A 27,218-nucleotide genomic window follows, 5' to 3' on the forward strand; every position below is an offset into this window, starting at 1 on the left:
GTTCAATTTGAGTGATAAAAAATATTGAAATTAGTTTGTTGATTTAGCAACAATAATTGTGTTGTTTGGTTCATAATTTTAAATAATTTAAAGACTTTTATTTGTTGTTGTTGTTAAATAATTTGAGATTTGAGTTGATTGAAAGATTATCTAATAAGGAATGCATCAGACGGCATATCGTCGAGCAATGGCATCAGATTGCACTTCTATGGTAGCTTCTATGTCACCATTTATTGATAATGGATTAAATGCTGGTTTTACGGAATGTTGTTACACTGCAACGGATTATTGGTCTGGATCTTATGGAAGTAGTGCTATAAGCCCTATGAAACAAATTGAAGGTAGCTTAATTATATTGATCAGTAATAAGTGTTTTTGAAGTGAATAGGTAATTACATTTGGGTTATTGCATTCGAATCAGAAAAATGATGATATGTGTATTTTATCATAAGGTTTGTTTGTTTAGACTAAGATTTACCATTGAAATCAGAGAAAAATGACTGAAAGAAAACAAACTTTCAAAGAGGGAAAAACAAAAACAAAATAAGGCCCGGCGGTTCTAATTTCGTTGTCGGGGCCTAATACAACCGACGGATAACCTCAACTTTATTTTACATTTTACTTTTGCAAGATCGGAAATCAAGTTTATCAAATGTTTAAAACACTGTTTCTTGTTTTCGTTATCAAAAAAAAAAAAACAAATAATAATCAGTTATCAAAACGAAAATTGGAAACAAGCAATAAAAACATACTTGGCAACTTAAAAAAGTTCAAATATGTTTTTCTTCGCTTCGCAGGTCAGTGGTACAGTGTACAGTGGTTTTGAACGAATTTTGTTATAGACAACAGGATACCTTCTTCAAAAGATGATGGAGTTTATAAAAAAGTTCAATAATTATTGAAGAATATCTATTCAACTCATTGCTTTCTGAGCCAGTGACCGAATTTTAATATATTTAATACCATTGGTTAAATAGATTTTAAAAACGAGGTTTTCTTATAGCATAGAAAATTTTGTAGCTATATCCCATGGATCCCGAAAAAACCAGTTGATTTGAGATTACACTAATAATGCCTACAAAACTCATAAATAGTAAATGAAAGTTTTGTTTATGCTACCATCTTTCAATGTATTTTCATAGGTATATGAAAAATGTATTATGCATTATTTATAGCTTTTGAGATTTCTGGAGATAGAACGGGTTTACAATTATATTTCAACGTCTACAGTAATATTTGGAAAACATGAAATGGTAAAAATTTAGATATGTCACAGCCATAGCAGTATTTAGGGGAAATACGAAATTTTTTTAGAAAATCAAAAGATATATTATTAACAAATTCAAGTCTAATATGTGTACCACTAAATGGTTTGTTTTTGTATTTTAGTGATTTGATTAACTGTCTGAAAATCTCCTTTAAAGTCTCTACCAATTTTGTATCGTTAAAGAAGCTTTTGATGAAGTTTTTATAAGGGAAAACAAAAATTTTTTGGTCCATTACAACGTTTGGTAAAGAATTCTTCAAAAAACTAGTTTTTGCCTCTGTGACCATTTCCTTAAGCACCATGTTAACACCTTAAAATGCTCTTTTAAGAACCCTTTAAATATCACAAGTATTTATGCATGTTTTTTGATGCCGAGACTAAACTATACTTTTTCAAAGGGTTTCGGTGTGTCGAACTCGAATTCAAAGACAGACATATCCGATCACATCTCGTTTTGAAATATCACCGTTAAGGCTAGGCGCACACATTCGATTTAAGTCGCGCTATTATTCAGTCGCAAAAATTGATCCCAAGGATTTCAATGCCTGTGAACACTAGGGTGGTCCTTAGGGAAAAAAAATTGGGGACGCCCCTAGAATAGTTCCAATTCAAATGCCCTAATTTTTTCAAATTTTTATTCCTGACCCTTCCTGACCCTTTTTGATTAAGAAGTTTATATGTATAAATGATCAAACATCCGCCATTTACCCAATACTGGACACTGAATATCGCTCCTGCTATCTCATCAAAATAGGGCCAGGAAGGGTCAGAGATAAAAATATGAAAAAAATAGGGTATTTGCAAATTTTACATGGGCGATTTTTAAGTTTCAAAATGGTTTAAAGTGACAATTTTTTGCTCGTTTGCCATTCAAGTTATGTTTTTTATAAAGTTTGTTCTTTTCTCTTGAATAAAATTTACAAGTTTACGTCATTAGTAGGTGGATACTATTTTAAAATATTAATAATATTAATAATATTTTGAAACTGAAAACCCAAAATTGGACATAGAACAATTCCTATATAAGTACGTTTTTTTCCTTAAATAAAAAGTGGACCTGAACAAAATATGATGGGACTTAAGACAATCAAGAATACTCGGGCTCATTTTCTAAAGGCTACTTCCTGTTTTTATTGTTCTATGTCCCATTAAATTATATTATCTGCGGAATGAAATTTTTTTTGACAAAAACGGTTTTAAAATTCGGAAAGAGCACCCTCAAATTAGTAAAACTACATCATTAACTCATTTTGGATAAAAAGTGGATTGAGAACAATTTTGCTATACGCCGACGATATGTGGGCCTTGTACCAGAGCTAAACCGGAACATTACCACTGATTTCAGAAAATAAAAGTTGCTGAACCACGGATGGAATATTTGTACAACTGGCGAAATAATTTTTTGTATAAAGCCTAAGAATGGTTAAAATTTGTTTCTCCAAAAAAAATTTCTTCCTCGCTAACGCTCGCAATTTATATCAACCAACTTATCACTCTTTGTACCAATTTAAACTAAAGATGCCGCTCAATATTCGGCCATTTTTAAATTCGATTACGGTAAGCAGAGCTATTTTAAACTTTTAACTACGAATTCCTCTTTTAAAAAATACTTAAAAAGGAAATTGGCAAGTTTTTCGCTTCGACAAAGTTCTAATGACCATTGCTTTAGCGGGATTATCGGGAGAATTGACTGTAGTTACACATTAAAGTTGAAACAAAGTATTGTGATTCCTAAAAAAAATGTTGTTTGGTCTGAGCTAACCCCCCCCCCCCGAAATGAAATCCTAGCTACGGCTATGGTCACAGCGGAAAATCGAATTTTCCTAGACATATTTGACTTTAAATAATTCTTCATTTCCCAACTATTCCGAGCAATCCAGTTTTATTTAAGCTAAGCTAGTCAGTATAGATTGTTAAATTTAGCCTCTGTCTCCACAGTGCGAAAGACTTTTACAGTGCGGGAATTATTGACTGAAAGACCCCTTATATGTAAATAATAACCATCAGGCTTTTAAATCACAGTTTCTGCTGACTGGACCTCTATCACTTGTAAATAACATCTTTAATATTATTTGGTTTCTACTCTTCCGAACTCATTTAATTTCTTAAACGTTCATGAGTTTTTGTATCAAAATGACACCATTCATTTTTTTCTTTCACAGAATTCTTAATTTTAATAGCAACAGTTTTAATTTCTTATGCCTGTTACTTCTAATCCCGCTCACCCCTATTCACAAAAAATATTCATCCCTTCATAAAAAGGATTATAAACATTTCGTTTCAGGTCTAGTTCTGTTCAGTTATTCAGGATTATATGAACAAAAATTGCATGAACAAAAGTCTAGATCAAAAGTCTTCTCCTTCCATACTCTTGCATATGCGTTAAAAAAAAAAGCCAAAACAATAATAGAGCACGTATACGTCACAGTGTATGTAGTCAAAATGCAAGTAATTCGAATTAAAACTTTGGCCTAGATGCTAATACACCCTAATCGAAATTAAATAAACACTTGTACTCAATAACTGAACAAAATTTTCATTGTCTTGTTGGAAATGGTAACGTAGTTGAGAATAACAGAGTTACGCGCGACAGAGTTACGGCCGTCAAAGTTACTCGAAACCGAAGTTACGAAAAACTAGAGTTACGAATTCTAAAGTTATGTTAAGCTATGACATGTGATTTTTGGGTTGGCGACAATTGCGAGGAACGATATGCAATTATGGAAACATAAATAAGAGAATATCGATTCTCATTGGTTATTTTAATAGATTTTAACGAAAATGGGTTTGGTTTAATCTTTTTATGCAAAAAACAACCCCATTTCTTGTTTATTTATTTGACACAGGATAAGTTAAAAATCAAACAAAAACCCCACCCCACCACACCAAAATAACGTCTGTAAAAAAAGGGGTGGTTTGGTTATTATTTTAATATAAATAATAACAAAGTGCGTATTACAAAATACGCTATGAATAATTATATTAATTAATAAAAAAAAAAGAAAAATACGTATTTGCAATATTAGTTGGACAAATAAGAAGTTAAATTCAATTATGTCCCCCAAACTTACATAAGTATACTTAATGTTTTTTTTTTCTATTTCAACGTTTTTGCAATCTTCTCACAAAAACAAAACCATATATCGACGGTTAAACTGCAAAATTTCTAAAGTCGTTTTTGACTCTTTGTTTAGAAATCGAAAAAAATCTCTTAAAACAATTAAAAAAATTAAGGAAATAAAAAAATTGTTTATTTAATAACTCAAATCAACTATTTTTTTAGTTCTTTAATTTTTTTAAAATTGTTTAAGAGGTTTTTTTCGATTTCTAAACAAAGAGCCAAAAACGACTTACGAGGTTTTGCAGTTTAACCGTCAATATGTATATCTATACCTATCCAATCAAAATTTTATAAGATTAAATAACACCCATTTTCGCTTTACTCATTTAGTTCTGACCAATGAGAAAAATGTTAATCTCTTGATTGTATTTCCATAATTCCATATCGTTCCTCGCAATTGTTGCCAACCCAAAAATCACATGTCATAGCTTAACATAACTTTAGAATTCGTAACTCTTGTTTTTCGTAACTTCGGTTTCGCGTAACTTTGACGCTCGTAACTCTGTCGCCCGTAACTTCGTCGGTTTCCCGTCTTGTTGTAACTCTTAATAAATAAACTGAAAACAAATTCCTTTCGAATAACAATAAAAAAAAAATCGCAAAATTCTATGTACATATTTTTTAAAAATATATTACATTATTTTTTTTTTAAATTTTAATCTCTGTTTTGATATTCTATAAATAAGCTCAAAAATCTTTAAAAAATCACATTACGTCAAGTCTTATTGCATTTTAGATTAACACAAATGAAAATTTTTTACTTTTATGACACATGATTTGAACACCTAATCTTGTGTTAAGTCAAACAGAAAAACTTTTGTAGTGACACTATGTCTCAAAATGACATTTATATTGAGCATGCAAAATCACAAAGTGCACGATTGACCCTTTTCCAATCCAGATTCGATGCAAATATGTTCGGAACAGTTCCCACTTTTAAAAGTAGCTCAAAATCTGATGGTAGTTCATAAAACTTCTGTGGAATACCAATACATTAGTTCTTACAATGCTGTGGCAATATGAAAAATGATATTTTTGTTTTGATTCATTGAAAAGAGAATATTTTTTAACAAATGATAAACTTTTGGTTCATTGTGTAGCGATCCTAAACGTCTGTTTTTAATTGATTGGATCTGTCACGGGCTATTTTACATTTCGAGCGTACCAATCCAAGAGTTTTTGTTAGTTTTTTTTTTTTGTTTTTTTGAAGAGGGTAAAACAAATATAAAGCACACTAATTGAATACCATCTCCGCACCGATGCGAAGCCATTAAGGATAATTTTTATTTAATTATATTTGTAAAAACCACCGCAAAATAAGTAGCAAGTCGAATTCCGATGTCTTGTTAGTGACAATTGATGGCATTCCGACCCGCCATGGGTCATTTCAAGACTAAATACTCAGCAATGTGTGCTTCTCTATATCCACTGATCCACTCCACATATATTTACATAAGATCTCCTTTGAAACATAAAGCCTAGCGCTGCAAAGTTGTGGTTATATATGTACTTGTATATGGCGTGTCTGATACGGAACGGATCGCTCAAGTAGCCGAGTTCTCAGCCAAAATGAAAAACAATTTTTTTGATTTATTTTTTCTTTCCCTGAAAGTGTAGCACAACTTGGCGGCATCAGAAGACTTTGTTCCTGAAAGCATAAAAATAGAAATTCACTTGACTTGATATTTAGTCGGTTACGTGTGGCAAGATTTTGATTCTGATTCTGGTGTGGCGTTGATGGTTGGCCATCCTTCGAATTCGTCTCACAGCAATCGACCGACCTGCACAAGTATGTCAATCATCACACATGAAAAGCGTGTTGTTTGGCCACTAATAAACTAGGTGAGATCTCTTCGACTTCATAATTAGATGAGGTGGATTTCTGTTGTGGAAGCCGCAATGGTATTCTATTATTTCGAATTAAAATGTCTCCTTTTTGCTGAATTCCTATATGGAACATGCTACAAATCTTTATGTCAAGAAAGTGTTCATGTTGCTGTTAAAATTGAATAAATCACTTCTGCCGTCAGTTATAAGTGTGTGCATCGCATTGCGGAGAAGATATGGGACAGCGGCAGCGTCCTTGTATGTTCCATTTCATGAATGCAATCATAAGCGATTAATTGGGTATTAGGTTAGCTAAAGAGAAAGAAATTTGCTTCAGAAACTGAGATCATAATTAATTATGACAAGTTGTACATGGTAAGTCTCAAACAATTTGAAATAATGATGCACTTTGCTGTTGCACATGAACAGAGTTTGTATAATGTTTACATTAGTGAACATTTTCGGTGCATCTTGTGACAATATAACGTGGAATGACGTGAATTGGCTGATATGTGGTTTGCTGTTAACAAAATATTTTAATTTAATTTTTTAATACCCGAACAAAAAGCCAAGTTGAAACCTTTGTACTTGCTCTTGCTATATATAATCAGTTCCTACTTAACTACTTAGTGATCATTTGATATCGACTTTAGTCGCATTTTGGCCCTTTTTTTCAGTTGGTGTGACTATGATACGATCTTTTCAAAAACTAGATATTTTCACCTTTTTTTTTTAATACTGCGGCTTTCTTTTATTTCTCTTTTTGATTAAAATTATTTTTATTGAAATAATAAATTTGTTTTCCTCCAAAAACAAATTGTTGTAAAAACGTATAAAAACGTGTAAAAACGCAGTATAAATTGTACTAGATTGATCGTCACAAATTATACGACATCCACTGATTTCAATTTTACAATTCCATGCTTGTAGAATTTGCAAATGATTTGTAAAAAATACAAAATCATCAATATTGATTCGAAGATAAAATACCAGAAAAAATTAAGGAATCAAAAGAATATTTCAAATGTGGGGTTTTTGAAGTGACTGTATTTCCATTAAAAATGGTCGTACTAAAATTTTAAAATGACTGTTGATTAATAAAATTTTGAATAAATTTCCCAAAAAAAATAATGTCGATTTCGATTGAAATCACTCAAGGATTCACTCATTCTGAAATCCAATAAAACAGTTTGAATCGCTTCCACTCAATTCTGTTTTTTTGTGTTTGTGTTTGTTTTTCTGTGAAATTTAAAATGTCAAACATGGCATACGACTTGAAAAATAATTAATATTTAAAGAAAATTGAACCTAATTTTTAACCAATTAATGGGGAATTCGTTTTCGAAAATATTTTAAAAGCATAATTTTTTTGTTTGAAAATAAATTAACAAATTAATTGCAGAAAACTAAAAAAAATTTAATGAAAATCAGAAAAAAACAATGATTGAGTGTTTCTTTGACATGTGAGTATAAATGTATTAGTGCTTCTTCATTGGATTCGGATTTGAAATCGAGAAGAGAATTTCTCTTCTGAGAAGCGTTCTGGCTGTCATTTTCATGCCAATAAAACGGCATCAGAAGGCTTCTGAATGCTTCCGGACGCTTCTGGACGTCCAATCGAAAACGACATAAGTATATATATGGGATAATAAGGAGTCAAATTGAAAGTATTGAGAAAATAATGTCGTTTTCGATTGGTTTCACTCGAGGATTCACTCGTTCTGAAATCCAATAAAACGGTTTGAATCGCTTCCACTCAATTCTGTTTTTTTTTGCGTTTGTGTAAAATTTTATATGTCAAAAATTTGAATTAATTTTTTTTTTCTGGCAAACGAATGACATGGATTAATGTTAAAAAATAATAATTATGAGGTCCACGACGAAGAAGATGATGATTATAAATAATTCCGTCGCTTTAATGCAACTATTTCTTTTTTTAATTAATTTTAATTTCAGAAAACAATTAATTCTTGAATAAAAAAAAAAACACACTGATTGAGTTTTTTTTTTGGCATTTCAATATTTATGTATTAGTACTTCTTGAGTGGATTCTGATTTGAAATCGAGAAGAGAATTTCTCTTCTCAGAATCGTTCTAGCTGTCATTTTCATGCCAATAAAATGGTTTCAGAAGACTTCTGAATGATTCCGGACGCTTCCGGAGAGCCAATCGAAAACGACATAAGTAGTTTTGATTATGCCTTTTTTTATTACAGCTTAATATGCCCACAAAAATTCTACAAATTTCGATTCAATTCATCAAGCCGTTTTTTTTTTATTAGCTGGAATTTTTGCGAAAAAATTATTTGTATCTTATTATGTCATTACTATTTTTGCTATATGTAGGTAATTAAAAAAAAAAACTAAATTTCAATGTAATTTTGTTTATGGGCCATTCCAAAGTAACGGAGAGGATATATTGACTATTGTTATACAGTTTATTTCGCGGAAGAAGCAATCTACTTTCTTGAAACTTGGTGAGCCTTAAGAGCCTTTCATAAAATGGATATTCTAGAAATTTCACGAAAATCTAATTAAACGTAACCAAATTACGATAACAGATAAAAAGGTAACGGAGAAGTCGTGTTTGATCTTCTTCGTTACCTTCTTTCTCTATGCATAATTTGGCTATGTTTATTTAGTATTTCGTGAAACATTTAGGAGTTTGATGTAGTAGGGTCAATGTGGGTAAATGTAAACAGGGGTGAAAACATGGCTCATAACAAGCTTCAGTTAAATCTCTTTGATGAATACATAAGTACAAATCGCGGACGCATGTATCTTTTAACGTATAGAATTTATTCGACGAGCGTATTTTCCGTGAAAGATAATTTTTTAAAGTGCCAAACAAGTCGTTTGTCTTTCAGAAAAATTTATAAATATTTTTGCAGATTCAATTAAGTTCAAGTATAATTTGCAAATACTTTTTAGTTTTGAATTTTGATGTAGATTCTATGTGAAACAAACAATTTTTAAAATACAGGACATTTATGTCGATTTGCATGTGTTTACATTTACCCCAGAATCTTTTTCATAATGGGTTAAATGTAAAGAAAGTATTCTGGTGGTAAATATAAACATATATTTTTGCTGAAATTATTGGTTGTAATAAAAATAAAGTATTTTTAGTCAATTACTATTGCTAAAGTGCCGCGGAGTCACATTTTAAAGTAGCTAACGCCATCATTTTCAGTGGATGATGTTGCAAAATCGGTCTTTGACGTAAAAAAAAAATATGACGTTCAGAGCTGCTCAGAATCCATATTGGGTGCCTATCAGCGTTACCGTTGAAAATTTTTGAAAGGTCGCTAAAAAAGTCGCTTTCAGAAAAAAAAGGTCGCTAATCTCAATAATTGAAAAAAGTCGCTTTTTTGTCGAAAAAGTCGCTATTTGAAAAAATAAAGTCGCTAAACCGTTTTCATATGTTTTTACATATTGTTTTGAAACAAAGTTTTTATTAACAACAAAAAAAATAACAAAATTAGAAACTAAGATAAAAAAATCTTCATTTTAGCAACTTAAATTTAGTTGGACGCTACGCTTGAACCGTTAAAATTTGAATAATGAAACATTTAATTTCAACAAGAATAAAATATTAAATGAAAAAAGGCTTTCAAGCTTACCAATATATTTTTTCTTTTTCCAATTCCATTGAAAATTCCATCTTTTTAGTGGGTATTTTTTTTTAGGAATGTGGAAGCAGTGCAAAAGAACAAACCTACCTACACACATGCAATGTAATGGACTTTGAGTTTGAATTGAAGTTGTGGGTATGGAAATGGATGAGTTAATTGGTAGGCGTTTTTCTTTTTTGACTCAGAAAAAAGTTCTGAACAGAGCCAGAACCTTCTGAGCACGATCTGAACAGCCTCTGAACAAAGCTTGTTCTGAGCGCTCAGAATTATTTTTAAAGCATACTTGTCTATTTACTTGTAATTTTCTTCTACAGAAACAAGAAATAAAACTTAAATTAATATAAAAAAAAAAAACTAGAAAGACTACTGCACTCTTGCGCCATTATTCTATTTGTTTGAAATTTCTTTCAATTTCACTTGCTAAATGCTTGTGTTTAGCATTCAACTCGGTCTGCTCAGTTGTTTTATTCTGAGTCCATCGATTTCAGAAGCTCAGAACGAAAAAAGAAACACATATTTGAATCTCTGAAGAATAAATGTTCAGAGGTAAAATAGAAATACAATTAAAAAAAAGTCGCTATTATGAAATTGGTGAAAAAGTCGCTTTGAATAAAAAGTCGTCGCTTGGTCGCTAAGGCTTCAAAAAGGTCGCTAATAGCGACTAAAGTCGCTTAGCGGTAACGCTGGTGCCTATATAAAGAATCAAAGGAAGAAAACAAACACTTTTATTTGAATTTGAAAAAGTTTTTGTCAAATACCTGAACCTGAACACCTGAAAAGTTTTTGTCAAATACTTGAACTTTTTTCAAGTCGTTATCCATATGATAAAGAGGAAATTCTAAATTTTAAACCACCGTTTACATTTACCCCGAATTTGTAGAAAAAAATACAAACATGGTGGGGTATTTGTAAACATGCCATATTTGACAGTAATTTAAACAATTTGGGAAATATTTGGTTATATTTATAAAGAAGAATTGCCATCATTTCATATTTGCATTTGAAAATACCTGTCAAGTTGTTCCGTGAAAACATATTAAAATCTAAAGTCAAAAGAAAAAAAAGACATGAAATTGTTTACATTTACTCACATTGACCCTATGTTTGAAGTTATTATGTAGGTATTCCAGTATCTCGTAAACGTGAAGTATAGCAGTGAAATTTTTGACGATTTCTGAATTAGCACACAAAAGTCCTTTAGAAGTATGGTTTGGTTCAAGTTTTAATTTGTTTGCGGACCAAAGTTATTTTTATTAGGTATAATTACATTCCGAAAAAAATTTTCTAAACTTTGGATAAGTATGTTATTAAATGTTAACGAATTTGTTTTTTTTATATTTTTAAGAATATATTTTATTTTATAACTATTTCGAGATTTATTAATTTCTAATAACGTCAAACTTTTATTGCAAATAACATTTTCTTTAAAATTTTTGGGTATCAATATATCGATTTTTTAAGTGAATTTATTATAAGTGGGTAAACGCCAATGTAGAAACAATTTTTTTTGTTGATAAAATTCAGGTTTTGTTTAAGATATTAAAATATCTTTGATATCGATGCTAAACTAAAAAAAAACTCCTTAATATTATATTTTTAGCAGTGTATACTGTATACGAATTAGATTTTATTTTGATATTTATAAAAAACTTTGTAAAGGCAACCATTTTTTTGAAACTTTTCAAATTTCCAAAGGCAACTCTGATTCCTGCACTGTTAAAAAATTTCGCGTAGTTCTAACGAACATTTCTGTTTATTTACGAGTAGGTACATTTTATTTAGAAAAAAAACCCATAGCGCCTTTGAATTATATTTTTTCTCAGAAAAATGATTCCAAATGCTTTTTTGAGAACATAATACTTTTGAAGGTACTTTTTTAGGTTATGGAACCATGAATCTATATTATGTCTCTTTTCATTTACATTTAAAGTATCTTCAGATTGATTTAAATTATATTAAAACAAAAGAAGACGAGTAATTAATTTCAATTCTTACCAATATAAAGCTTTAATTTATTTGCCTAGAAATGTGTATATTTATGTAAATATAAATGAAAATAAAAATGTATTAAAAATTTTAGTTATTTTTGTATACTTTTTAATTTTATTTTATTTTAAAAAAATTTTAATTTTCATAACATTTATTATTTTAACAATTTATTTAGCGACGCGTTTTGGTTTGGAAAACCCTCATCGGGCTCAATGTCGTGACTTCAAACCGAAATGTGTCGCTAAATAAATTGTTAAAATAATAAATATTGTGAAAATTTAAATTTTTTAAAGTAAAATAAAATTTAAAAAAATATACAAAATTAACTAAAATCATTAAATTATTCTCTGCACCTACCTCGAGCACCGTCACATCTTTTTATATCTATCTTTATTTTAGAGCTATTTCAACATCAAACAATATTCTGGATCTGTTTTCTCCCGAAAAAACAATTTTCGCTTTATACTCTGATTTCTAAGAATGCTAGTGCAAATCAATTTATTTTTGAACCCAATGTTAACACATTTTATCAATAAAATGCAGATTTTTTTTAGTCGCACTAAGTCAATGTGGACTACAGTATCTGCAAATTTTAATATCAAGCTATTTTTTTTTTTTTCAAATCCTTGTCTTTTTTTAGAATTTGAAAACACATCATAATTTTCGATCTCAATTCTAGACATGTCACAAAATTCTAGCTTAAATAGAATACTAACTTAATAACATACTCTCTGTATTTTGTTGATGTCATTTTTGTTTTCATTTAAATGTTACTTTACAGCCTGCATTCAAACAGCAGGAAAAGATCGATCATCATACAAACCACTTGAACACATAGCAATCAATTCCAAACATCCTGAAGAAACTTCTACCTGCCAAGATAATAATCGGACAAACAATGAAAATATTAACAGTAATGGTACTAATGGAAAGAAGTTCAAATCAAAAAAGGATACAAATAAAAATGTCAGTTCCGTAATTTCTCATAAAAAAATACTGTATTTCATATAATTAAACTTTTCACTGTAGGATGAAATCGTTCACCCGTCTGTAGCTCAAGCTGTTGTCATCCTTGAAACCAAACAACTGTGGGATAAGTTCCACGAACAAGGAACTGAAATGATCGTTACAAAAACCGGAAGACGAATGTTTCCAACCTTTCAAGTTCGAATTGGTGGCCTTGATCCTCAGGCAACGTACATTATGATGATGGATTTTGTTCCAGTTGATGATAAACGATATCGATATGCATTCCACAAGTAATAAAACTTTTTATTTTATTTTTAAAGAAGATTTCAAATAATTGTTAATATAGTTCCAGTTGGGTTGTTGCGGGTAAAGCTGATCCCATTTCCCCGCCACGCATCCATGTCCATCCGGATTCTCCAGCGCCCGGCACTAATTGGATGAAACAAATCATTTCATTTGACAAACTCAAACTCACAAATAATCAACTTGATGAGAATGGCCACGTAAGTTGTTTTCGAGTTCGAAAACCAAACAAACAAAATGCATTCTTCTTTCAAAATTTAAAATTCATTTCTCTTGTGTTTTTCAAAAATTCAATCTAATTTATACACTTTCTTTGTTTTTGTTTGTTTTTCTCAGATAATATTGAACTCGATGCACAGGTATCAGCCAAGATTCCACATTGTCTACCTACCGCCTAAAAATACATCTCTGGATGAGAATGAACACGCCAGCCATTTTCGCACTTTCGTCTTTCCGGAAACATCGTTTACGGCGGTCACTGCCTATCAAAATCAGAGAGTGAGTATAAATTTTTTTTTAAATTTTTAATTCAGATGAAATGCGACTGTTTAGCGGCTCTTTTGGACCATCAGTGTGTTCGACACTAATTATGACTCTAATGAAATCTATTAGAAACATCTATTCGAGTGATATATAAACATAGTTTTTTTTTGAAAATGCGTTCACAACACTCGAGATAAACGTTTGTCGGTGTTTTTGAAAAAAATTCATTCTTTTTGAAAAAATATATCAGATTTTATTAGAAGAGGCAATAAAATTGGATGATTTAATATTCAATTTGGAGAGAGCATTGTTTTGATAATTTATGTTATGATTTGGCGGGAAGCTCCAGTTGTGGCCAACTTGTGTTTTAAAGATGCACAAACAGAAATATAGAAATTTTTAATTTATTTACACATTGTTAGCTAGTGACACACACACAAAATTATATAGAGAAACATTTATGTGGTTTTTTTTTTGTTTGAATGCTCTATAATTTCATCATAATTTAAGGTGGGTCTTTATTAATCGTAAAAAAGTTAGTTATTTGTTAAATTTACGAATAAATAAATTGAAATTCATCATTTCTTCATTATAGTGTGTAAAAATATTTATGACTTTGAATGTTTTACCTTTGAAAAATTGAAAGCTGTTTGATGTTTTTTGATGGTGGTTTTATTTTGACAAATTTTAAAAGATATATTTTTTGTAACCTGTTTGATGTGGGGTTTATTAATAGAAAAATTAAGGTTATTATTATATTATTAACATTGGTTATGTTTTTAAATGATCTCTTAAGAATTTAAATATATCTCATGTAACAATAAAAGCCCTAATTACGGTTAAGGTTAAGTATTGGTTCGTTTTCACAATTTGTTAATCCGACGGATTTTTATAACATAATTTTAGTTTATGCACTGTTCTATTACAACAAACAAATATGATCAAATATTCAGAGACGAATTAAATTGGTCATTTAGAATTTAAATGGGTTTTACTGAGTTTTGATTTTTTTTGGAAAGTTTTTCACATTTTTTTTTACAAAAAAAAAAGTTTTTATCCCATAGTAACTATATTGTCTCTTTTTGAAGCGTAGTTCATTTCTTAGTAGACTTTACTAGTTGAAAATTGTAGTCTTATAAACTGAAAAATACTATTTCACAAATAACGATGACATAAACGTTGTATTCTGGCACTTTATTGTACTGCTAACAGAGCTACTTTCACTTCAAATTTTAGTCTTTTTTCTTCACTTTTCACCTAATTTTCCCTTTTTTTTAGCCCTAAGAAAAATAAATCTACGTGGAATCGCAGAGAAATATAAGCACTTACATACAATCAAGATTATGGTCTTCTTAAACTTATTTTCGGGTTGGGGTCGAAATTCTGTATGGGCCAAAATTCGGATTTCAAAATTCTGTATTCCGAAATTCTGTATTTGAAAATTCTGTAAATTCAAAATTCTGTAAAAACAAAATTCTGGATTTCAAAATTCTGTATTCCAAAATTCTGTAAATGATAAAAGAAAAATTGTTTTGATAATGAAAAAAAGTGCGCACTTTTCAAATGTAGCGAGCATCTTTGGTGTGGAAGTTAGAGGGGGGTCGAAAATGGCCTGAGTTGTTTCCTGTAAATAAGGGTGTAGTGCCAAAGTTGCTAGAGAACTTGGCTGGGCACGGTGCAGGGAAATAATCCCACGGGAATCTGCTTCACATGGGAATGTCTTCCACTTCAAGTGGGAATCTATTACACTTTTTGAAGTGGAAAAAATTCTCACCGTGGAAGGGAATTTATTACACCTATTTTTTTGTGGAATTATTACCCACCAAATCTTTGAAAAATAGATTGATTTCTACATCTTGTGGATATAAGCAATTATAAAGATAAAGATGCTATGAAATAACGCCAAGTAAATTAAGACCAACATTTAAAGATTGGCCTTATTTGACTTTTCAAAAGAGAAATGAGGCAAGTTTTCAACAATTTATTTTGAGAAAAAAGGTCAACTTGGCCATATTAATCTTTATATTATTAATAATAATAATAATAATATCTTTATATTATTAATAAAACGAAATAAAATATACACATGAGTTTATATAATTCCAGTTCTTCAGAACATAAGTTCTTTCAAGTTGGTTGGTGTAAGTTTGACATTTGGACATAAAGCTGCCCGATTATTTTAGTTTTAATGTCTAATAATATACCTACTGGTATTTGATAGATACACATATGTACATCTATGTATAGGTATGTCATATAATCCGGCAAACGCTAATCGGAAAAAAATTTGCTCACATGAGATTCCACTAAAATTGAGAAGCAAATTTTTTTCTACTTCGCTTTCAACCAATTATTATAATAAGAGGCGTTGATATGTTTCTGATCATTAAGTTATCATTATTTGTCCGCTTTGTTTGTAAGATATTTCTTTAAATCACGCGATCTGAAAACTATGAGACTTGAAAGAAATCTTCTTCCTCTTTTCAGTAAATCATTGTTTTGCTATGTTTAACTTTGATTTGGGACAACAAAAATCAAATTCGACTTTAGACTATCTACTTATTAGCGACACTGCTGTTTTTTAAAGTTTTTGATCAGTTTTCGTATGAAGAACATGTAAGTAGATACATATCTAATATGTACCAGTTGACACACAGTTTCCCAGCTCAAATTTGAATTATCATTCAAAATTACATACGTAGGTACTATCCATTTCCGCAAAACCAGGGGCGTACACTCCCTTGGGGCAGGCGGGGCGGCGCCCCGGGGCCCCCGACCGACCCCAGGGCCCCCACTAGAGACAATGCAGAGAAGGAAACTGTTAGCATAAATTGAATATTTGAATCACTTCGGATACAAGGGACACAAATTATGTCATTGTAAATCAATATATTATATTGATTTAAAAAAAAGGTTACCCCAGGGGCCCCAACAAAATAAACTGCTTTTTTAAAAGAAAATTATAATTTTATCTTAAGGCCCCAAAAAATATTACTTGAAAAATCTTTGCAACCACAAATAATAAAAAAAAGCAAAAAAAGTTTTGTTCATGGCATACCAAATATTACTTCAAGTCAATACATTGAGGCCCCAAAAAGGCAAACAACTTCAGGCCAGAGGCCCCAAAAGCCTTTACTTCAGGGCGTCAACAAAAAAAATTAAATTAAAAAAAAATTGTTTTGTTGAATTAAATTACACTAGCCGACCCCGCACTCAAAATTCGAGTGCCAACTGTAACTTTTATTTATGCTCAAATAAGCACACTATATAAATCACTTTATTTACTACTAAGAATATGCAACACTTAATTTTTTTCGAAATTCGAGAATGTTTTCGAAGGTTCTCGTCTTTGCTTTTAGAAGTTTCCACTTCCAGAAGGGAGAGGGCGTGGTTCAGCACATTTGTTTTTGTTTTTTTCCTCAATTTTAATTTATTGTTTTAAGCTATTTCGGTAAAAAAAAATAAATAAAGTATATATTCTGCACATCTAGATAAAATTTCCTATCGTTCCGTATATAATTTATGCCCCTTCGGTTTTTGTGGGCCACGTATTTTGTACCACAAAATAAGTGTTTGCCGTTTTATTATATGATTTGTTGATGGATTACTAAATATTACTTTAGGAGCCACAAAAAATATGACTTCGGGGCTCTAAAAATTTTATATGAAGAGTCCCAAAAAATTATTTTTCAGGAACCCTGTTAGTTGATAGGCAATCAAATATTAATTTGGGGGCTAAGGAGCATAAAAATATTCATCAAATTTTCTGATGGATGAAAATTATTTGAGGAGGATCCTCAAAGCTATTACTTCAGTGGTTCAAAACAATCAAATGGAAAATTAAATATCAATTCAACATAAATACATCAGGGCCTAAAACAAAACATTACGTTATTGGTGGCATTCCGAATATTTCTTCAGAACAGATGCCCCAACACCTATTAATTCTTGGCTCCAAAAAAATTATATTACTTAATCTTGAGGCCCCAAAAATAATTTTTCAGGGACCCCCAAAGAAATAAACTATGTTTGATGATGGAAAATCAAAGGTGTACATTTTCAGTTTTCACTATCAATTATAGGGGCCTCTATAAATATTTAATTTTTGGGGGCAATAAAATTAATTTTTCAGGGCCCCAAAATAAAAAAATTATGTCTGCTGATGGAAATGGTTACTCTACTGACATATTTTCTATAAAATGGCATTCAAAAGTCATTTTCGAAAAAAGGTGGAGTTACGCGGTTTCCTTTTGAGACCGACGATATGTATTTATTACTTCAGAACAGAGACCCCAAGAACTATCAATTCTAAGCTTCAAAATTTTGTATTTTATGCGCCTCTAAATATTTAATTTTGGGGGCCCCAACATTAATTTTAAGTAAGTATAGCAAAGTGCATATTAAAACATTAAAATAAACCTATAAAAATAAATAAGCCATACAAAAAAAATGTATGGTGTAAACGTACTTTTTTTTGTATCTAAGGTTCACCCAAATATCAAAGGGGCCCCAAAATTTAGTCTTGCCCCGGGGCCACGGCGACTCAACGTACGCCACTGCGCCAAACGCAGCTTTTTTCCAGATTGCACATACAATACAAACATAAAGTAAAATCATGCTCCAAAATGACAAGGAATGATTGACTAAAATTAAAGGTGAAGTTATTTCCCAATCAAAAGTGTAATAAATTCTCACTCGTGGCGGGAATTTACTTCTTCTTCTTCCTTTTTCTCGGCGCTGTTATGATCTCGATGTCGAGGGGATCATAACTATCTAACGTAACTGCTTCACACTAGTGATCCGCCTGTGGGGTTCGCCGGGTTGACCTCAGAAATCGGCGGCAAGCCTCCCGGTTTTGTATTGTTCCATTTCTAAGGCCAACTGAATGCTGGTGGTTTTGCATTTGCTTGTACCAGGAGTTTTTAGGCCTACCTTTCTTTCTATTTCGTGTTGGAACGTTGTATGATATTGCTTTTTTGACGGGGTTCTCAGGATCTCTCCTTTGAACATGGCAATACCAACTGAGTCGGTCGTGTTCAATTTTTTGGGAGATGGTGTTTTTAACATGAAGGCTTCCTCGGATCTTCGTACTTCTAATTCTATCAAGCTTTGTTACTCCTGCTGTCATACGAAGCATCTTCATCATGGCGGGAATTTACTAAACTTCAAAAAGTGGAACAGATTTCCACGTGAGGTGGAATAAATTCCCATGTGGAGCAGATTCCCGTGGAATTATTTTCCTGCACCGCTGGGCACTAGCGTGCCTCTTGATTCATTATTATTTTATAATTATTTCTAAGACCAGGGTCCCAATTCCGCAAGAGTGAGTTCCTATGTGTACACGACAAAAAAAAATGTAAATTACCTTGCAGACAAGGCACAAAAAAACTCACACAGAAAAACCCACTCTTGCAGAAATGGGCCCCAGGTTGGCTACCAAAACTTCATGTTTTATATACATATCGTTATAAAAAGGTTCGTATGTTTTTTTAATAGGTCATGTTTTGCATATTGGTGAACAAAATCGACGGTATGCTTGTTTAAAAAAAAATATGCATTATCTCCGTTGTTCATTAAAATATCTCCAAAACTTGTTCACCATAAGTTTAGTTATTTTTAGTAGGGACTTTGTATAATTTGAAATTTAAAAAAAAAATTAAAAATTGGTCCCAAAAATTTTTTGTTTCCATTTTTCACAGTAGTTTTCTGTGATAGTAATATTTTTACACCATCCTAAAGTTAAAGTTTTAACTTGCTAGAGTTTTGATTAAAAATTAGATTTTTTTTAAATTGTTTGATCAAAATATTAATGTCAAAAAATAAAATTCAAGCTAGCTTAAAACATAACAACGTACATTTTCACAAAATTTTATCTAAACCTAATTATTTTTGTTAAAGTTAAAAATAGAAAAAAAACGAAAAAAATAATTTTTGACATCAATATGACAATAGGTGTGTTTTTTTGGCATTGCTATCCGTGTCCGCAGTTGGCGTTTACATGCATTACAAAAACAATACGCAGCTGCCGGCCGATAGGAATACAAGCTAAACCAAGCTTCAGATAGAATTTTTACCAAGTGTATAAGTTTACGTTTTCCTTTCTCTTGGTTTGTGCTTATAAATTTTTCATCAGTGTTGATATTTGGAAAATCCTACTGCGGATAGCTTTGCCAAAAAAAACACGCCTAATATGTAAAAAAGACCCAAATAAAAGTTGTAGAATGTTTTTTTTTATAAGCTATCGACATCTTTAACATATACATTTTTGTCGATTAGAGGGTTTCTTTTTCCAGAAATAATATTTAATTCAAAAAATCAAAATTTCAAGTACGGTATCAAAATAAGAGATGAGAAGAGTTGCGTTTTTCTCAACGTTTGGAATCGTTAGGCAATTCACAATACTCTCGCCTCGCAATATTGGGAATCAAGTATGATGCTAGAAATACAAAATTTATTAAACACAAACTTCGGAGTCACTAGCCTTAAAAAAAAGACATTCTTGTAAACAGCTAAAATTTTAAATAACTTTAATGAAAAGGAAAAAAATTTTAAGAAAAAAGAATCTAAATTCCGGAGATAAAACTTAGATTTTTCAAATTACAGTTTTGGGCAAAAATATTTCGCGGTGAGGTCAAATAATGTTAGTTTTTGACCTGTTTATTTTGAAATATCAGACGAATAAGCGCATGACAATCTTTGGAGAAATTTGGTAAGACCTAAAATCGATTTCTGCATAAGTAAAAAATGTGGATGCAAATAACATAGTACCATACTAGTAAAACATAGCTAAAGAAGGTATTAAAGCTTTATGAAAAGCCTTTAAAATTTGGATCTAGAAAACTACTATTCCGTGTCGCATTTTATTTTATTTGTTCGAGTACAAATTTGACTTATTTGTTACTATATGGCATCGCTAACTCTTTTTGTCTTATTATATTTATTAAACCACTAATATTGTTTCTTTGCAGGTTACTCAGTTAAAAATTGTCAGTAATCCGTTTGCTAAGGGATTCAGAGATGACGGAACAAATGACGTGTAAGTGTTATTGTATTTATTTTTTGTTTTTTTTTTTTTTTAATATAAAAGTAAAAAAAAAATTGGAATTTTGAATCAATCCTTTCGAAATAATATGTATATAGAATTTCATACTTATGATATATTTTTTAAGATGTGGATGAAAAGGCATTCCCAAAAACGAGACAGAACTTTAAGATTTTATAAATGAATGGATCATACCTGAAAATATTAATATTTTGTGTATTTTTGGTTGGTAATATATACAAGATTGCAATTAGAAACAAAAAAAGAAAACTAGAGTAAACCATACATCATCTGTTCAATAATAATAATCTAAACAATCTAATCATATCTACATTTTTGTTTTTTGGAAAAATACAGATTTTTTTTTCTTATTTAGAGCAAAACCATACACCAATGTAAACAAACTTGAAGAAAGAATTTTTTTGATTAATTCCTCATTTTTCATCAAGAGTGTGCTCTTTAATTTTATAAACAATCAACCAAAAAAATAAAACTTCTTTCTGTTGGTTATGATAGTTTCGAAATTTTAAAAACGAGTATAAACTCTCGCATATTGAAGTGAAATATTAAAAGACACTGGAACAATGAAATATGAATCAAAAGTTTTGTTTACAAAAACTTAAAGATTTCTGTTGCCCTATGGATTCAACTATACTCTTCAATTACGATGATTCTAGCTGCCAGCTTTCTTATAAGATTGAAAAAATTAAAATGATATGGAAAAAAAGATATAATGACGAAGGAATTTTTTATTTGATTGCGTACTTCAGACGAAAGATGCGTTCGCATTGTTTATTGGATTAATCAAAAGAATTTTTTTGGAATAAATATACAAAGTTATGACTTCTCTGGAATTGATTTTTCAAATATATGTGTTTGTCTTTATTGTTTCATCGAAAATAGTTTTTGTTTTTCTGTAATGATAATTTAAAATTTTTGAATAATAATATGTATATACAATATACATATATCCAAATATAATAATATAATATATACACATATCCAAAGAAAACATAATTTTTAAGATTTTAAAAGTTATTTTGTTTTAACTTAAAGAGAAATAATCCAGTCAAATAAGGGTTTAACCTCGGAATGAATGTTAGTAGAAATTTTTTTTGCTCAATATCTTCCTTTTGCCATTCTATAACATATCTCAAAAGTCTAGAAAAATCTCATGTCCGCTTGTCGCGATTTCAAGGTCAAATCGCGAAATGGAGATTTTCAAAATTAGCAAAAATAGGCTATGGTATTATATGCACATATGATACATGACTTCAAGGTATTTTTTATCCTATAAGGGTTTTTCGGCAGCAAGTTTGCAACTGTTATAATAATATGAGTTGACAGATGAAAAACAGGTATAACTTTTTCCAGAGACGTCAGATTGTCTTGATTTTAGATTTTTTGGAATCAGCATTAAAAAATACCTTGAAATCATGTATCATGTGTGTATATAATACCATAGCCTATTTTTGCTAATTTTGAAAATCTCCATTTCGCGATTTGACCTTGAAATCGCGACAAGCGGACATGAGATTTTTCTAGACTTTTGAGATATGTTATAGAATGGCAAAAGGGAGATATTGAGCAAAAAAAATTTCTACTAACATTCATTCCGAGATTTACCCCTTTTTTCTCCTTATTTTACTGTATTAAAAGTAATATTTCATTTTATGTACTGATGCGGTGTTTCTAAAGTTTTTTTTTAATCTTTAGCGCTCGTTAACTTTGAGGTCATAAACTATGAAAATCAGCACATGTGTGTGTTAAATGAGCATTAATTACAAAGTGCATAATGTGTTACGACTAATACTCCGTGTGTGGTGGTTTTTTTTTTTAACTGAATTTACTACTTTATGATTTATTGTTCATACAGTGTAACATTGGTTCTTATAGTAAAAAGATACACGTACACATTTTGATGTGTTTCATAAAATCCTTGACAGATTTTCAGAGCTCAAGTTAGAACCATCGTGTTATTGGTGTTTGTAATAAAGTCATCGACAATTTTCGAAAAGTCATAGCCACGAGATATCTTATTCCATGAATTAATCGGTATAGTGACGATTTAAGAATGGAGTACACTACACATCACAACTCATTAAGGGGGGAAATCCCTCTGGAAATTTTTATTTTTGCATTAATTTTTTTTTTTGCCTTATAAATTCATTTATCAACCGAAGAAACTATTTTCAGTTGTCTAAGCCTTAAATGAAGCCTCAAATGCATCAAGATAGTCCCGAAACCTATGCCCATTGAACCTACCTCAGTACAAAAACGAAAACTTTAAACGCTTTTTCCTCAAAACGCACTTATTTCCGCGCCGTGCAACGTAACTCAAAAACTAATGAAGCTATCGACTTGAAATAATTTGCAAATTACTCTTTAATTTATTGGCCATTGCATGAACCTAAAAGTTCAACAAAATTTTTACAATAAATATTTTTTTTAACAATTTGTTTATAAAAAACATTGTGTTTTTTCGTTTTTTTGGTCTCTAATTTTTATTTTACACTTTTTTTTACTAAATTTAAGTTCATGCTATGCGTATAAATATATTTTATTGGAAAAAAATTTCTTTTTTGATTATAAATAATTTTCGTCAACTTTAAAGAGCTGTAGAGCCGCCATTTTGTTTTTTTTTGTACTTCAAAAAAATTGTATCAATACTTTATAATGTCAATAATATCACATACTTTCCCAAATTTCAATAAATGCTTTCAGTTTTCCAAAAAAATTATTGAAAAAGCTGTCGTCCAGAGGTATTTCCCCCCTTAAAATAAAATAAATAGTCTGCTCTTATTAGGACACGGGTGCGAATTTGGCAAGATAAAAATTAAAAGTGGTCACAAAAAATTCTCTTTATATGCGTGAAAATATATTTTTTTTAATTGTGAGTACAATATTCGAATTCCTCGGAATATTCTACATCAATTTCATATATGATTCTCTATAAAATAGTGGGATCGAAAAAAGTTCTAGCGACATGAAAAATTATAAACCAAATTCGCAAAAAAGAGGTGTGCCTACAGAGGGTTAAAATCGAAATATTTATCTAATTAAACATTATTCATAAGTCCTTTCACGTGCACAATTGTACAGGTTGATTCGTTTAACAAAATTTTCGATGACTAGGCAACATATTTCAATGCAAATGAAATCTTTTTACGAATATTTTTTTTTCCGAAACTCAAATGTTTAAGAGAAAACCATTTTGAATGTCACTACCTAAATTTAACTGCAAAAGGTGTATTTTTTACTACTAAACCAACCTCACATTAAAGTCTTTGACCATATGTATGTTCTATTTATCTTGGAATATTTATATCTAGACAGGTCATTCAATAACAAGTCGAATAATGTTCAGGTCACTGGGGTGTATGCGCACTATTTTGTTCTACAAAAGAAATATAAAAATTCTTTTTCTAACAAGGATAATTTTAAGATATTTTATATGATTTTCATGAATGGTTGTTCTAAATCAAACATGAATGATTTTATAATTGCAGACACAGTCTTGAATGCTACATTCTCTAATCCAACTTTTTTTGAGTTTACCTAACGAGTAATTTGTTGTTTTTTACTTGCTCAATAGGGCAAGTATTGGTTTCGTGTCAAAAAAATAATTCGAGGTTTTAATCAAAACTAACATTACGATGATGGAGAAGTCCGAAAAAGTAGTTTTCGTCATGACGTCCGTCGGTCTGTGCGTCGGTGCGTCGGTGCGTCGTCAAAAAAAGCTGTACATGAAGCTGCAGGCTAAACGGGTGGACGGATTTTCTTGAAATTTGGTACAGATGATTTTTTCGTAATTTCCAAGGTTGGTTTTTTTTTGTTTTTTAATATCTCGCTTAGAACATATACCTCCCATACAAAATTTTCGAGTTATTGCAAATTTCTCGAAAACGGCTCTAACGATTTTGATTAAATTTAACACACGTAATGCTGTACGTAGTTCTAACATAACTGCGTTTTTAGTTTTTCTCAAAAAATGCGGATAGTGAAAATATGACACTAACTTTTTTTTTTAATCGCGGATGTCGGCTCTTCCCGTACATCGTTAATAAGTTGATTATAATTTTCTCGAAAACGGGTCTAACGATTTACTTAGACTAAATCTGACATACATAATGCTTTAAGTGATTTTATTATAGCTAATAGCGTAAGAAATACCATGCAAAAAATGTACATATTTTTGCATTTCTTATGAAAATAGTTAAAAAATCAAATTTGACTACCTAATTGAAAATATTTTTCTTAAAAAGCTTTGACATAAAAGCTACTTTTACCATAAGAGCAAGTACGTGCGGCTCCAGTCGTGCATTTTATTTTTTATTAGTGTTGTAAATACAACATAGTACAAAAAACGCTCAATATTAGATACCTTCAATTGTTTCGGGACTTTGATCCGAAAATATCTGCCTCCGAATTAAAAAAAAAAAAAATATTTCGATTGCAAATAATTCAGCAACCCGAACTCCAACAAACTATTGGTTTTCAGTAATGAATAGAGTCTACAAAGTCCTTTCTTTTGATGTCTCATTCGATAGATTTGGAGAAAATTTTTGAAAACTCCGAATTTTCAGACAAGGGAGTAAACCCTTGGATAATTTTCGAAAATCTTAAAAAATAAATGTACAATTTTTTTGCTCAATGCATATGCATAGGTCCGTTCACTTTGATCTCATATCTGTACACTTTTACTTGTTTCGGAACTTCGATCCGAAAATATCTGCCTCCGAATGAAAAAAAAAAAAAAAAATATTTCCATTGCAAATACATAATTCAGCAACACGAACTCCAACAAACTTTTGGTTTTCAGTAATGACTAGAGTCTACAAAGTCCTTTCTTTTGATGTCTCATTCGATAGATTTGGAGAAATTTTTTGAAAACTCCGAATTTTTAGACAAGGGGTACCTTGGATAATTTTCGAAAATCTTAAAAAAAAAAACTGTAATTTGTTATAGTTGAAAATAATTTTGCAATAAAAATGCCTTCTTCCAATATTTCTAGAGGCCTAGAAGCAACTTACGTTGCTTCATTTAATTTTGTGGCTTTATTTCTTGACTTATGTTCATTTTGTCATGATAAAATTTAAACCACGATCTTTTTGCAAAATCGCCACAATTGAATTTCACTTGAATGGCAGTAAAATCAAAAACGCATGTTGTTTTTTTGTCCGAAAACACAATCTTATCTTAGGCTCAACCAGAACCAGGGCCAGGGGTAGATACAAGTTAATTGGATTTTTTAAAAAAACATGACTCACCAGAATTTTAAACAACAGTGTCTGGTTTATTCAGAGTCAATACAAAATTTAAGCTTTTCTCAACTTAAAATAAAACAAATAAAATGCTCAGTAATGGAAATGAAAAAAATTAATTTAAATAAATATATATTTATTTTGTATTACTTCCAGAACATCCAGCAACATGAGTATAACCCAGATGAACCACGAAAATCATAATCGTATGAAACAGCAACAACAACAACAACAACATCAGCCACAATTAAATCAATTGAAGCACTCATCGAAGGATTCGAATTTAGGTAATAAAATTACAATTAATTTTTTCCTTAATTTCAACATCATGTATTCCTAACTTTAACCACAAATCTGTCAATTCCTCTTTTTATTACTCTCAGAGTTAGATGCACATCAAAATGCATTGCAAGTGACAGCTCCTCTTCCACCCTCAACCACTACCCACAACCACAATAATGCCTCACCCGAATTAGGATATCATTGTAGCAATGGTATAAAAACTGATGCTACATCTGCAGCTGCGGCTGCCTCGACAGCAACCCTCAACAGTACCCAAATGAATAGTCTGGCGACAAACGCGACCAATATATACTCCGCCATCGGGCAATCCTACACTAGCGAGAGCAGCAACTTTGGAGCGATCTATCATCACAATCATCACCATTTGTCTCATGGCCATGGATATGGCAATCCGTATGATAAAATAAAAGTGCCAGGTCATATGCGTCAGACGAATCCCTACAGTACGTATCAGAGTTTCTATGGCAGTCCTCATCATCAGATGGTGAGACCCAATGGATACATTGACTTGGTTCCAAGGTGATTTGGGATATCTTTTTTTGTCTCTTATATTATTTGTATTATTATTTTTGTCATATTTATTTTTAAATAACATAACTTGTATTCATTTTATTGAAATTTTGATATAATTTTTGAAAATTTTGTGTCCCAATTACTTGGCTTTTAACATTTTATTATGGTCGTTTAGTTTGATTAAGAAAAAAATAAATAAGTTAAATTTTATGCAGGTAGATTCTTTGATGATATATATTAATTATTTTTTTGTTTATTTTTTTTCGTTCAAAAAATAAATATTGATGTGGGAATCATCACAAAGTATTATAAATGTTTATCTCAATAATAATAAATTTGGTGTGAGTTTTAAATAAATTATAATTTTATGAATGTATATAAATCTTAATTTAAATTGTTTCTTTTTAGATTTATTAAAAAATGATTTAATTAGTCAGAACGAAATTCTTTGTATAATGTTAGATATCAATAAAAATTTGTTCGAATCAATTAGAACCTTGATA

The 27,218-nt window shown here is 30.5% G+C and overlaps 1 protein-coding gene across 1 annotated transcript; it reads left to right on the forward strand.

Moving 5' to 3' along the window:
• On the forward strand, nucleotides 1–26,948 carry LOC129911193 (T-box transcription factor TBX1). The gene is made up of 8 exons (XM_055988910.1): nucleotides 1–341; nucleotides 12,620–12,804; nucleotides 12,868–13,097; nucleotides 13,154–13,310; nucleotides 13,447–13,608; nucleotides 20,562–20,629; nucleotides 26,056–26,186; nucleotides 26,283–26,948. Exons 1-8 carry the CDS (start codon nucleotides 161–163, stop codon nucleotides 26,723–26,725), a joined length of 1,557 nt encoding a protein of 518 aa, XP_055844885.1. The 5' UTR covers nucleotides 1–160; the 3' UTR covers nucleotides 26,726–26,948.
• Nucleotides 26,949–27,218: the final 270 nt, after the last annotated feature.

The sequence above is a fragment of the Episyrphus balteatus genome, chromosome 2, assembly GCF_945859705.1.
Source record: "Episyrphus balteatus chromosome 2, idEpiBalt1.1, whole genome shotgun sequence".
In the NCBI taxonomy this organism is placed as follows: Eukaryota; Metazoa; Arthropoda; class Insecta; order Diptera; family Syrphidae; genus Episyrphus; species Episyrphus balteatus.

Excerpts from the sequence above, each read along its gene's own strand:
- LOC129911193 (XM_055988910.1), top strand. The coding sequence starts at position 161 with ATGCATCAGACGGCATATCGTCGAGCAATGGCATCAGATTGCACTTCT. Across the intron at positions 13,609-20,561 it reads CTGCCTATCAAAATCAGAGA|GTTACTCAGTTAAAAATTGT; the intron begins GTGAGTATAAAT and ends GTTTCTTTGCAG. Across the intron at positions 26,187-26,282 it reads ATCGAAGGATTCGAATTTAG|AGTTAGATGCACATCAAAAT; the intron begins GTAATAAAATTA and ends TATTACTCTCAG.